General features: G+C 48.1%; 1 protein-coding gene across 1 annotated transcript; it reads right to left on the bottom strand.

The window, feature by feature from the left end:
* Positions 1-6,912: 6,912 nt before the first annotated feature.
* Positions 6,913-11,241, bottom strand: LOC8023891 (estradiol 17-beta-dehydrogenase 8). The gene is made up of 3 exons (XM_002403487.5): positions 10,968-11,241; positions 9,632-9,825; positions 6,913-7,333 (listed from the first exon to the last, which is right to left on the bottom strand). Exons 1-3 carry the CDS (start codon positions 11,116-11,118, stop codon positions 6,932-6,934), a joined length of 747 nt encoding a protein of 248 aa, XP_002403531.3. The 5' UTR covers positions 11,119-11,241; the 3' UTR covers positions 6,913-6,931.
* Positions 11,242-12,125: the final 884 nt, after the last annotated feature.

Raw genomic sequence — 12,125 nt, 5'->3', positions numbered from 1 at the left:
TCCAGATCGACCTAGAGGTGGTGCTACTGTCGCGCTATCGCCATCATCAAAGCGGGGATAGAAGCACGGCCGCCCCATATGAGCTCCACATTCCCGCGCGAGAAGGCGTAGATTCCTGCGTTTATTTTGTCGCATATTATCGCTGTAAAAACAATTCCAGCGGAACATGGTTCGGTACCGGTCGGTGCTTGAGTGAAGATCGTATTGTGTCACCAGCGTACCGCCTACATTTTGATAATCTATAATGTAGATGCGTCGTCTGCTCTATGCAGACGTTGGGAAGCATGGATCACCACGAGGGATGCTTGTCTCCGGGTGAACTGCACTACTCATGTTATATGTTTGTCTCTTTTAAAATAGATGTATCGGTTCACCAGCGTGGGAATTCAACAAAACAATGAATTTCAACCCGGATAACATAATACTGGTACTGTAGGCTGTAAAATCGCGGGTTCAATGCATTTTTTTTTTTACTTTTAGCTTTTGCAGCAATATAAATATTTAGCATGAAGAGAAGTTAGTGCTGTATCAGAAATTACCGTTCTATTGAGTTCCTTTGCAGTCAATGTTCCCGTTTACTGTGCCCTGGTGGGGATAAGTTTTCCGAAGTCCGAGCAATTCAACTACGTTGCGATGTAGAGAGTGCGCCTGTTCTATTTACGATCCGTAAACTGCACGTTGGCAGGACAACTGAAACAAACTGTTGGCCGCGCGTGTCATAACTAGTGTAACCGAGCAACGCTGCAGCGTTCGTGTTTTTAAATGCTCTACTCGGTAGTGTGGGTTCACACGCTTCAATCTTTTTGGTGAGGGCCGCGGATATCAAGAGGCTAATATGTAAATTTCTGGGTAAATAATCTTCTATTCAAACTCAGTAGACCATGCAACTCCAACAAACAACCCGCACCACAACACAGACAGCATCGGCCGTAGTGACACTCTTTTACTGATGAGGGCTAGCGACCTTCACGATATTTTCCGATCACGCTCCACCCTCACCTAACGCATATGGGGACTGGACAGTTAACCGATTAACCTTCAGAATACTCAAGTATTGCTTTAATTGCGATTTCTTTTTTTTTTTTGCCGTTTAATCGGAATTTTGTGCTGGAGAAAGTCAGCATAAAGTAAAAAACAAATGCCTGCTTTAATAGGTATTACGTCTTTATTTCTTTTATGACACCGGGTTGAACGGTAAACCACTTCATCGCTCTTGTGATTGTCACCAAGGGTGATTATACTGTTTAAATAATAACTTAAAAATTACTTCATTTTAAAAGGCTTCGCGTGTTCATATTTCTGTAGGCGTTACAACGGTCAGCTTAAAATTGGAATGCAGTATGCTATTTATGACATAGTAATAATAGTTTCTAATAACACTTCTAAAGCCCTTATAATGCTGTGACTGATACAATACAGCTGAAGCCTGAATAAACTGTACAAACCGCAAGGACTTCAATATGGATTTCTTTTATGAGACAGGTGAGCAGGGATTTCAGTCTTCAGATGCATACTCAAGAAAAGGATGCACGAGTCTGTTGTGTGCTGCAAATGTGGCTCACCTTGTTTGCTAATGAGCCCATCAGCTTGTGCAATTTGCCTGAGACGAACTTAAAGTCCTGGAGATGCCGTTGAAGTGTGCGTTTTGCAGGCAGCAGCTGCCCCAACTCCCCAGTACCACATTAAAGCCATTAAAGCTTTCTCGGGTGTGCCTTTACTCCATCTAGTCTCCTTCACAGTGGACTTTTTGAGACACTTAAGTTGATCTGCAACGAGGAACTGCTTAAGTCTAAATTTTAAATTGTTCTCTTCACGTTGCAACTGAGACTCGAGTCGCTGCGCCAATATCAGTTTTTGAGGCATTGAATTTAGTTGTCTTTGCAGCTCCTTGTTATCCTTTCTCTGTTCACCAGAACGACTGGCATCCGGATGATACTGCCTCATGCCAAGTGTAAACAGTGTGCCTGAAAAAGAAAACAATTTTTTTTTAAGTGACTAACGATGTGAGAATAAGCTTGGACGTAATACTGTGTACCTGTCTGCACTCCTCTAAGATATAAACGACAGTCGAAAACGAAATACATTAGCAGATGCTGTTGCTCTGGCGATCTGTTCAGGAAAACCTGGGGAATCAAAGGTCCGTAGGGCGCTGATCGGATCTCGCACGGGGCGCCCCGGGAAGGCACACACTTCTAGAATGAACAAATTAACAGAGACGACACTAGTGTTAGGTGTCCCTTGGTAGACTTGGAAACGAAATATTCGTCTCAAACTCACCAGCAGCTGGGTTGCCAAGGCAGACTTCTCTGGGAAAGCTGGGGAAGTTAGGTTTTGTAGAACGCCACTGAGAGCTGGTCGGATGGCTTAGGAGCTAGGACACAGATTCCAAGAATTGACAGAGACGGCACTAGTGGTAGGAGGGCCTCGGTCAACCACGAAGCAGTACTGGACTGCCAAACTGACCAGCAGCTGCTGCCGCTGCAGCACTCTGTCCCGGGAAGTTTCAGTGCTATGATCATTGCCCTGTTCCGGCTTTGCGGGGGTGTCCTAGGGACTTCAGGGAGCCAACAAAAAAAAAAAGTTAAACTTCATCTTGTAATAGGGGCATCAAAAATCCTGTTAGTGCATCAAACCTGTCTTGTCAAACTGGTGTAACAAGTACGTAAAAAATGTATAAATTGTTATGTGATATGCTTTACATACCATTTACAATTCCAGTTGCCTTGCGGTGGCGGTTTACTTTTTTGGTTAAAGGTAAGGAAAAAATAAATGTTTGGGAGAGCATCCGTCCTCCCTTTCTTGCTTTGCTTTGTTTTTTTATGATTAGTGTTTCGAAATGGTCGTTACTGAAGTGATCCTGTAATAGAAGAGGTCAGGTTTTAGCTGCGAAGGAATGTAACGCCACCTCAAACGCGAGTTTTCTGCAGCTCCTAGAGTGGCCTGCCAAAGACCTTCCCGAGAAGTCTGCGCCGTCAAAGCTGCTGGCGCGAACAAGGGTTAAACTAAAATATTTTATTTGCTTGCGTTTTGATTTTAATAAGGCTGCGAGCTAAGGAGACCCTATTGACGCTACGAGAGCGAACGCACCTTGAGCGGGCTAAGCACACACTCTCGTGCAGTAAACGTGTCACCAGAGAAAACATACGGGTGCTTGTCGCACTGGCTTCGCTCGCACTTATGTTGAAACGGAGTATAGATACATCCACATGCACGCGTCAGCAGCCGCGAGAGCGTTGCAAGTTATGAACATTGTGCGAAACTCCGAACCTCCGCACGCACGTAAGTGGGAGCGAAGTCGATGCTACAAACCCGAGTAGGCCGTTTTAAACGACGCTTACCTTCACGACACGGGCGTCCGCGCATTCTAAGTCGCCAATGTTGTGCTCGCTCTTACATCCCTCGCGCTTACGGTGGCGTGGAGTGCCTAACTCGCTCTAAACAGCAGTTTCTTTTTTGTTTTGTTTTTTACATTTTGGTGAGCTTTATACAGAGCGCCTACCTCGCAAAACTTGGCGGTTCCCGTCGGGTTGAGATCTTTTCGATCAATTCGGTGAAGCAAGAACTTCCTCCGAGGTACATTTTCTACTCCAAAGAAAACGCTGAAGAGCTTGGTTGTATATAGAGGGCTCTGTTTACCATTTCAACATCTATATATAAGCACATCATTATCGAGTTGAACATTGTTCAACGATCACCCACCGCGCATGTCGTCACTTGCCCGGCCAGCCGGGACTCGTCTTTGCCCGAAGTTACCACACATTGGCGCAGTCGACAACGGAGCGTGCTTCTCAGCTGCAGCCGCAGCAGCTTTATATCGCAATCAGTTCCGGAGGGCTGTCACCTGCTCGTCTACAGAATGGATACGCTGGGGCCACCACCGTTGGCACCCTCGGAGGCACCAAGAGACCCGTTGATTCCCTGAAAGTTGTGGCGGAAGGACTTTGAGAAGTCCTCCCACCAAGTCCTCCAGGCACTGCGATACTACAGCAGTGCCTGGATGTACAAGGATCGTCCAGAGCCGTGTATACAAACAGTTTGGTAAATGGGAGGCGCCGGCAGAGCCAGGGCTTGCACAAGACGCAGAAAGAGGGCTTGACATGGTCTCTAAGGTCCTTATATAATTAGGTCGGCACTCCGGTGTCATCCGTGTGACATCACTTCCGTGACCAAGCTTTTGTGACATCGAACTCCCAACTTTGCACTCCCTTCCAACTGCGGAAAAAGACGTCATTCCATGGCCAAACTAATATGGAGAGGGGTTTTGTGGTACCGCATTCTATTTCATGCTTCCGAGCACGTTTGCAGAATAATGAGCTCCCCAGGAACGTCAGTATGAGCCCTCGCCGGTTTTAGTTCACTGTTTCTTGAGCTAACTCGGATTATCGCATCGTTCTGCTTCCCCTGCCATCCAAAACCATCGTGCACAATTCCGTGCGTCTAAAAGGCGACGTGAGTATTCGTCCATACAAAACAGGTGACTTCAGGGCCGAGGTGAGGTGGCACGTCTTGGTGTGATTGGACACAACGAGGAGTTTGGCATCCACCAAATGAGCCATCTTTGGATGGCGACCCTCCAGACGGAGGACGCCACGCTGCGCCTGATCGCCGCAAAGAAACTGGAGGTAAAAAGCAGGCCTTCCACTGTCGTGGACCCGGACAACGCAGACGTCCGCTCGAAGCTCCGCATGAAGCTGCATTGGCTACCCTTCCACGTACCGGACGAAGCCGTCAGGAAGCCCCTCGAGCCTTTCGGGGAGATTCGGGACTTCACACGTGAAAATGCGGAGGAAGGAAGGTTTCACCGTCGTCCAGTCGACGACCAGGCTGGTGCGGCTAAGCCTGAGGAGGGCGTTTCACTAAAACACCTCCCGCTCCAGTTGAGGATTGTCGGTGGCCACGTTCTGGTCGTGGTCATGGTTAGAGCCCTGCTTATCCACGAATTATGCGCGGATATCCGCAGTAAACTGGCGGGTGCGGATGAAAATTAGACGAATTTTGGCGCGTTGCGGATCGGATGCGGATGTCAGGGGCTGCGGATGCGGATATCCGCGGATCCGGACCTACATTTTCGCCTATTGGCCTTCAGTTCGTCGACTGAATGCTACCGGGCAGTTCATCGAAAACCTGAGACGTTTCGTCAGAAACAACCCTGCTATTTTCGTAACAAACTCTTTGCTTCTCGCCTGGATTACAGGAAGTAGGGAGGCATGGTTTAATTAAGCACGCCTTAGTGAATGGCAGGCTAGCTTTTAGCGGATTAGTGAAGAAATGCGTTGTCGACAAAACGTCACAGGGGCGTGTGCCCACAAAACGTACAGTGTCGACGAACCGTGTGTCCATGAAATGTATGTCCATGAAAAGTTGTCCACGAAACGTATTTCCACAAAACGCGTTTCGAAGAAACTATAGTGATCCTAAGAAAGATCTGATTCTTACTGAAGATCGCTTCAATTAATGCGTTCCATCTCGTCAAAAATGCGATCTATAGAAAAAGTAAAGAATGCAGCGCATCAATCGTCTCGAGAAAGCTAGTACGTCGGCATGGAAAGAGCGGAATACTTTCTCCGGGCAGAGTGTCGCGGACTCCTAGGACAATCACATAACTGAAATAATTTTTCCTTCGACGCGCAGTGTCTCGGGAAGGCTGATCGCTTTTAACATAAATACGATGAAACTGATAATGATAAAATGACATCCCCTTTGAATGGTGACCCGATGATTCTTTTTGTAAAAAGATAAGCAAACAACTTAAAAAGTGCTATTTGCATTTTTTTTTTTTCATTCACGCTTGATGTTATGATATGCAATGAATGCCTGGATTGTGAGTCGGTTGTGGTTCCACATTTTGCGGATGCGGTTTGGATATGGATACAAAGTTTGCGGATGCGGATTGGATACGGATACAATAATGTAAACAGTTTGCGGATGCGGTTCGGATGTGGATACAAAGTCTGCGGATGCGGATCGGATGTGGATAATGAAACTGTTATCCGCGCAAGGCTATAGTCATGGGTCCGTCTTCCTTTGTGTCCGACGGGAATGTCGTGCACCGCGGTGCGACGAGTGCCATCGCTTCGGACACGAGCATGACAACTGTGCCCTGACCTACGCGACAGTGACGCAGGAAGTGGTAGCGGAGGAGACGATGTCCTCAACATGGATGAAGAATTAGCAGAGGAGGCCGCACGGGACGTCGATACTGAAGTCTTCGCTTCAGCCAGTGCGAAAGCACTGGCTGAAGCAGGGTTGAAGCGATTCTTCCGGGCACTATACCGGAAGACGTGCTTAGTACACAGTTGCAGCCCGGGGGCACGTCGTGAAGGCTGACCTTCGCAAGCGTCAGGGAGCAGTCTTGTCGTCTCCATTGACGTCCGAGTGTCTATCTTAAAACACGTCGAGGCCAGCCTGGCTCCGGATCTAAAAGATACGAGCCAGACCAGCTATAGCCATGGCAACTCGGACATTTGCGACGAGAGCGAATCCTTCGAGCGGCCAGGGTTTCCATAACGAGAAATTCAACTTCCGTCGAATTTCTTAATATGGAAAGTTCGAAAATTCGAAATCTTTCGAACCTTTCAAACCGCTTGATTTGATCATCGTACCTGCGGTTCGAAAAAAGTTCGCGGCATCCCCAATTATTATCCTCATCATCGATGTCTTCGTCGTCGTCTTCGCCGTCGTCGTTCTAAGTGGTCACAAGCGCTTGAAACGTAGTCAATTGACCAATTATTCAACCAAACTTTATTCACATCCTGTAAACATCAAAAGCACTGCATAATATAAATAAGGGATGCGGGTTTCACCTGGCACGCATGCTAGAGCCGCATGAACAAAATTCAAATGACGAGATTCAGGGTTCAAATTTCTAGGTATTGAGATCACGCTTAAACACAAAAGTGTGAACCAGCCTTTAACCATCCTTAAGTGACGATCAGAGGTGCATTCCCCCAGCCACCTCAACAGCGGCCCCAGTCATATACGAGTTCTCCGGACTACAGAGGAACTTGATGACGGAGGCTACTTCAGGGACGCGAGCTGTCCTCTTCAATGCCGTCAAGCTCAAGATGTCGGTCTTGCACTGGCCAGCCAGGGGTCCCGTGAGCGGGGTGTCCGTTAAACCGGGGAGCACGCAGTTGCACCGGATGCCCTTGGGAGCGAGCTCTTGGGCGACCGTCTTGGTCAGGCCGACCACTGCGAACTTGGAAGCCGAGTAGGCCGAGAAACCGGGGTACGGCCCCTTGCCCAGGATACTTGACACGTTTACTATGACAGCATCCTTTACCCCGCTCGCCACCATGTCGCGGGCTGCCGCCTGATTCACCAAGAAAGTGCCCTGTAGGGGTAAGGAATACCGTCCAAAGCTTAATTAGCGTGGAAGCTCAGTTGTTGCATGTTCGTGTTAAGCAAACAGGGGAGGTTTGGAGTATTTGTACTGAATGTGCCCTTGCCAACCATTTACTCATGGCGAATTCCACTGGGCGTTTTGGAGCGCGCCGGGATCAGTTGACCATATCCAGAATGGAGCACACGATCCGAACGGGGTCGCGCGACCTATGGATCCCCAGTGGAACATGACCACTGCTCCGGGATCGGCAGCTGCCTTCCCGTCATTCAACTGCCCGGGAATCCCCTTTCCGTGGTCGCCGCGGTCGTTTCGAAGACGTTTTCGCAATCGCGGCGCTAACACGTGTTCGACGCACGAGCGGCAAGAATGGCTCAGGAGCTTCTAGCAAAGATTGCCGGAACGCCCGTAGCGCAGCAAAACCTTTTCTTCTCCTTCCTGGAAAACAAACGTCTGTCAAGCCAAGGGGTAAGCAAGTGGTCATTACGAATTCTTCTGAGGCGAGATGGGCGAGATCAGGCGAGATGCCCCGCGAGAAAGGAAGTCACGTGTGTGCGCCGAGGGCTGGCCCGGCTATTTTCCGGTTGAAGCAGCCGAAATCATAGTAGCGACTATTCTCGGATCCAGATCGAGATCTGGAGCGTTAAATGGTCGTGCTTCTCCAGATCGGAATCTGGAGGAGCACGACTATTTAACGTTGTTACTTCTAATATAAAATTATGTAATTACATTACTTCACTAAAAGAACTGTATTTTACATATAAGTAATATCACTTTAATGTCTACCGTTTCAGAACATAAGCACTTTGCGCAACATCAGTTTAGATGTGAGATTTACATCGATGTACAAGACATCGTCAAACCTCAGAAGAGGTAGCAAATTATGCCTTAAAATTCAATGCGATCATGTTATCCGGGCTCCCGCTTAACGCCCTTTCGCTCGAAGCCATCATGAGCGGGATAATTCTGTACGGGGCAGTTTGAACTGGGGATTTTTTGTTTGGATCTGGGACGTCTTTGTCCGGGACGTCTTTGACCAGGACTATTTTGTTTTGCACCATTTTTCAACGGAACCCTTTCGGGCGGGATTATTTTGTCCGGGGACATTTTAGCCCCGGACAAAATACATGACAAAGGCAAAAGGAGCAGCCCGTAAGCGCTATCCACGTACCTCCTAAATTTCTTTCTTCAACTATTTTTCTAAGAGCGAAGCTCCTAAAGCAAATCTTCTAAAGCGCATCTATCCTAAAAGCACATTTTGTGAAGCACGCAACACCTACCACTGTCGATCAGAGCATACTTCGTGTGGCCGTTTGCGTTTTTTTTTTTTCAGATGTAATTGTTAATGTGATTGGTATAGGCCTATATGTTTCCATCGTTTATAGAACTCTAATAATTACAAACATAAGTGTTAGTGTTCGTAATGCGTTTTTCGTATATTTACAAACATAATGTTGCCTATGAACCGCGCGATCCCAATCGAGTAGTTGAAAGAGGTGAACGCTGTTTTATTTGAAGTTCTCTCGGCACTCTCAACGCTGCGCGTTCGTCTGGTACTCCCGCTTCATGTATTTAGTTTTCTCCTAGATGGAAATAGTGGCTTAAACTACGACCAGAAAGTGGGAGGGAGTGCATACTAACGAAGTTACTAAGGAGCTGCAAAGGGCGAATTCTGCATATGAGCGGTTGTAGTTGTGCACTGTGCCTAAGTTCACCCCTAAGCTGACGGTGCAGTGGAAGCTACGTGCTCGTTCGTCCAGTCATAGGTCTATTCTCCTCACCACGTGATGTAGACTTTCCCGCTAATTCGCACGGGCAGAGGGCGGTGTCAGGCTGTGAGAGTGAGGCGGCTGATTGGTCCAGCCTGCGTATAGCTTCCAACGCACTGTCAGCTCAGAGGTGAACGGTATATAGGAACACAGGCAAATATGCGTGCCGCCGGTTAACTTTTCAGAATTCCGAATCGGCGGTCGCGGCGGCGGCTGGAGTTTCAAAGCTGCTGTTGTGTGTGCGGCGGCGAGGGGAGGGGTGCGAAATAGAGATGTTGCAAAAGAGCGTATTGCCATAAATCGCGTGGTTGTACGAGGAACGGCGGCGATGGGTAGAGAGCGACAGCGCGGCGGCGAAGGGACGGCGCCGCGGCCCGCGCCCCGCGCCCCGCGATGACGTATGGGTGTTTGCGTACCGACGGATTTCGCTAGAAAGAGGAGCTAAGAGCTCCGGTTGTGAAGTGTTGCACGACAAAGTGCTTGCCGATGACCAGAGCCAAGAAAGGTGAACGCGGCTTACCCTAACGTTGACGTTGATGAGATCGTCGAACTCTTCGGGCTTGAAATCGACCAAATCCCCCTTTTTCAAAATTCCTGCGGAGTTTACGACAATGCTGAGCGGAGTAGAGCTCGACTTCCTAATGTTTTCGAACAAAGCAGCTACTGAATCGGCATTGGCAACGTCAACGCAAAAAGCTTGGTGACCCTGGCTCCCTGAAAAAAGGAAAGCAAACTGTTTAAATAATCGCTCACAGTTAGAAATCGGCGGAAAGCATGGCGACCATTTGAACCATTTGCCGAAATCTTCGAGAATGATCAATTAATTGGCTTCTATGTACATCACAGAGATATACCCCGAGAAACCTGGTTATGAGTCTCAGGTACTCAAGTCTCACACTACAAGACGCGCCGCACTGCGGTAATTCAACAACGGCCCGAATATTGCAGAAAAAACTAACTACAGCTGTTTCTAAATGGCATGCAACAACCGATGTTGCGGTCTCAGGTTTTCATTAATATGGTGGAGTGCTGTCTCTTGCCACAACGTGGCAAGAGACAGCACTGCCCGGCCAAAGGTGGCGGCCTGGGGCCTGCAGTTATTCTTCGGTGCTCATAACAAGCAATGTTTCATACAGAAACTCAGTTTATCCAATACAATTTCAGTTCCTTAAAAAAAAAAAAAAAAAGAAACGTCAAATGCCACTACAAGACTCCCCGACGCATGGAGATTTACAGTGTGGCCTTAGCAGTATACTACCGATACCCTTAGCTTCAATTGAAGTGCCTCGCGCTGTGATTACACGCCCGCACGCAAGGGCAAAGGCCGTTTATATGGAGCCCGAACACTGCCCGTGCATTCGACATGTTATGCGTCTATAGTGACCACAAAAAGGAGAACATCAGGGAAGAGCTTTAGCGGTTCTTCCTCTAGCGCGAGCTTCCTACTTTTGACAATGCTTCGGCATCTTATGCACCTCGAGCAGGCGGGAGCAGCCAAAGCACGGCGGAAGGTATAGGGCGCGTGCTGGAGGCCTGGCGTTCGAAAGACACGCCCAGCCGTTCTCCTTCTTTTAGTGATGATCATATAACAAAGGGCATGTTTATTTTAGATAGATACCGATAATCCTCGACGTTTTCTTAATAGAAAGTTTTAGTAGATCGTTCCGATACTTCCGATAGCCCCGATAACGATACTCTGCATGCTCAAGGGAGGCGGTGGCGGAGTATCAGGTGTCGTTATCGGAGTCATGGGAACGATCTACTAAAACTCTCTAATGACAAAAAACGTCCATTACGGTTGTATTAATTAAACCGAAAAATAAGCGTATATCACATTGGTAAAAAAGATAGTTTACCTGGCAGGGATTGAGCCACGTTAGTAGCGCGTTCAAGCCCCGTACTAGCCACAATCACTTGGGCACCTTCTTCGGCGAGGGCGCGGCAGACTCCTTCGCCGATTCCGCTGCTGCCACCCGTCACAAGAGCACGGCGACCGGATAAAGACATGGTAGGTACAACAGGGCGGCGCTGGAGCGATGTGGTCAGGCTGGCGGCTTCTTCGAACCTAAGTGTGCTTTCAGAGTTCTTAGAGGAAACTGTGGAAGGGTCGGATGTGATCTGGATACGCGATCGCCGATGGGCGTACATGGAGACGAAGGAAGAAAAGAAAAACGAGTGAGAAAGCGATGGGTTTTCATTTTCCTCTATCGAAGGAGACATTGAGAGCGGTAGACTGACTATACGTGACTCGCGCGTAACCTTGGATAGAAGGAAGCGATAAGCGGAAAAATCGAATGCAACTGTACTTTCAGCCTGTGACCGCTTGAAACGCACCACCCCAATTTTAATGGCTGTTTTTCGAGAAGCACACATTGAATTTCTCATTCCGGCAACAAGTTCCAGCTGAATGTTGCCTTTTTAATATCTTTTAGGAGAGGATAATAATAATGTAACAGTAAATAAAAACGATTTTGAAGCACTACGGGACAAAGGCTGATAATTTGCACGTGTCAGGGTGTGTATGGTTTGCTAAACATTTGCGGATGTTGCGCCAGATGTGGGAGCCGCTATAATCCGTTGCAACTCAAGAAGGTAGGGCGAGGGAAAGGAAGGCCGGGGAGGAGGAAGCAGACGGAACACTGGAGAGAGGAGGACGTTTTCCCCTCTCCCCTACAGCACTCTGTCTCCTGCCTTCCTTTTCCTTGCTCTACCCTCTTGAGCGGCAACTCACTATAGTTATTTTGTTTGATAATTTTAGCCGAATACTCTCTGCGAAAGAATAACGCAAAACCATTCGGACGGAAAATGTAGGGCATAACACCGTGACACGCTTTAGTTTGTCACTAGGGCTTGCATACTTGTGTGTTCACGTCTGCGCTCATGCATGCGTACGTGCGTGTATGTGTGTGTGTGCACACACACGCACACACACAGTACACATGCGTACCGTACACATTGTAACGAAATACAGTACACCTGTGTACCGTATTTTCCAGGCTATAGTCTGCGCCCGG

This window comes from Ixodes scapularis, unplaced genomic scaffold (genome assembly GCF_016920785.2).
Source record: "Ixodes scapularis isolate PalLabHiFi unplaced genomic scaffold, ASM1692078v2 PGA_scaffold5__190_contigs__length_132052651, whole genome shotgun sequence".
Classification (NCBI taxonomy): domain Eukaryota; kingdom Metazoa; phylum Arthropoda; class Arachnida; order Ixodida; family Ixodidae; genus Ixodes; species Ixodes scapularis.
The sequence above is the reverse complement of the archived record's forward strand: the minus strand, read 5'-3'. Positions and strand labels throughout refer to the sequence as shown.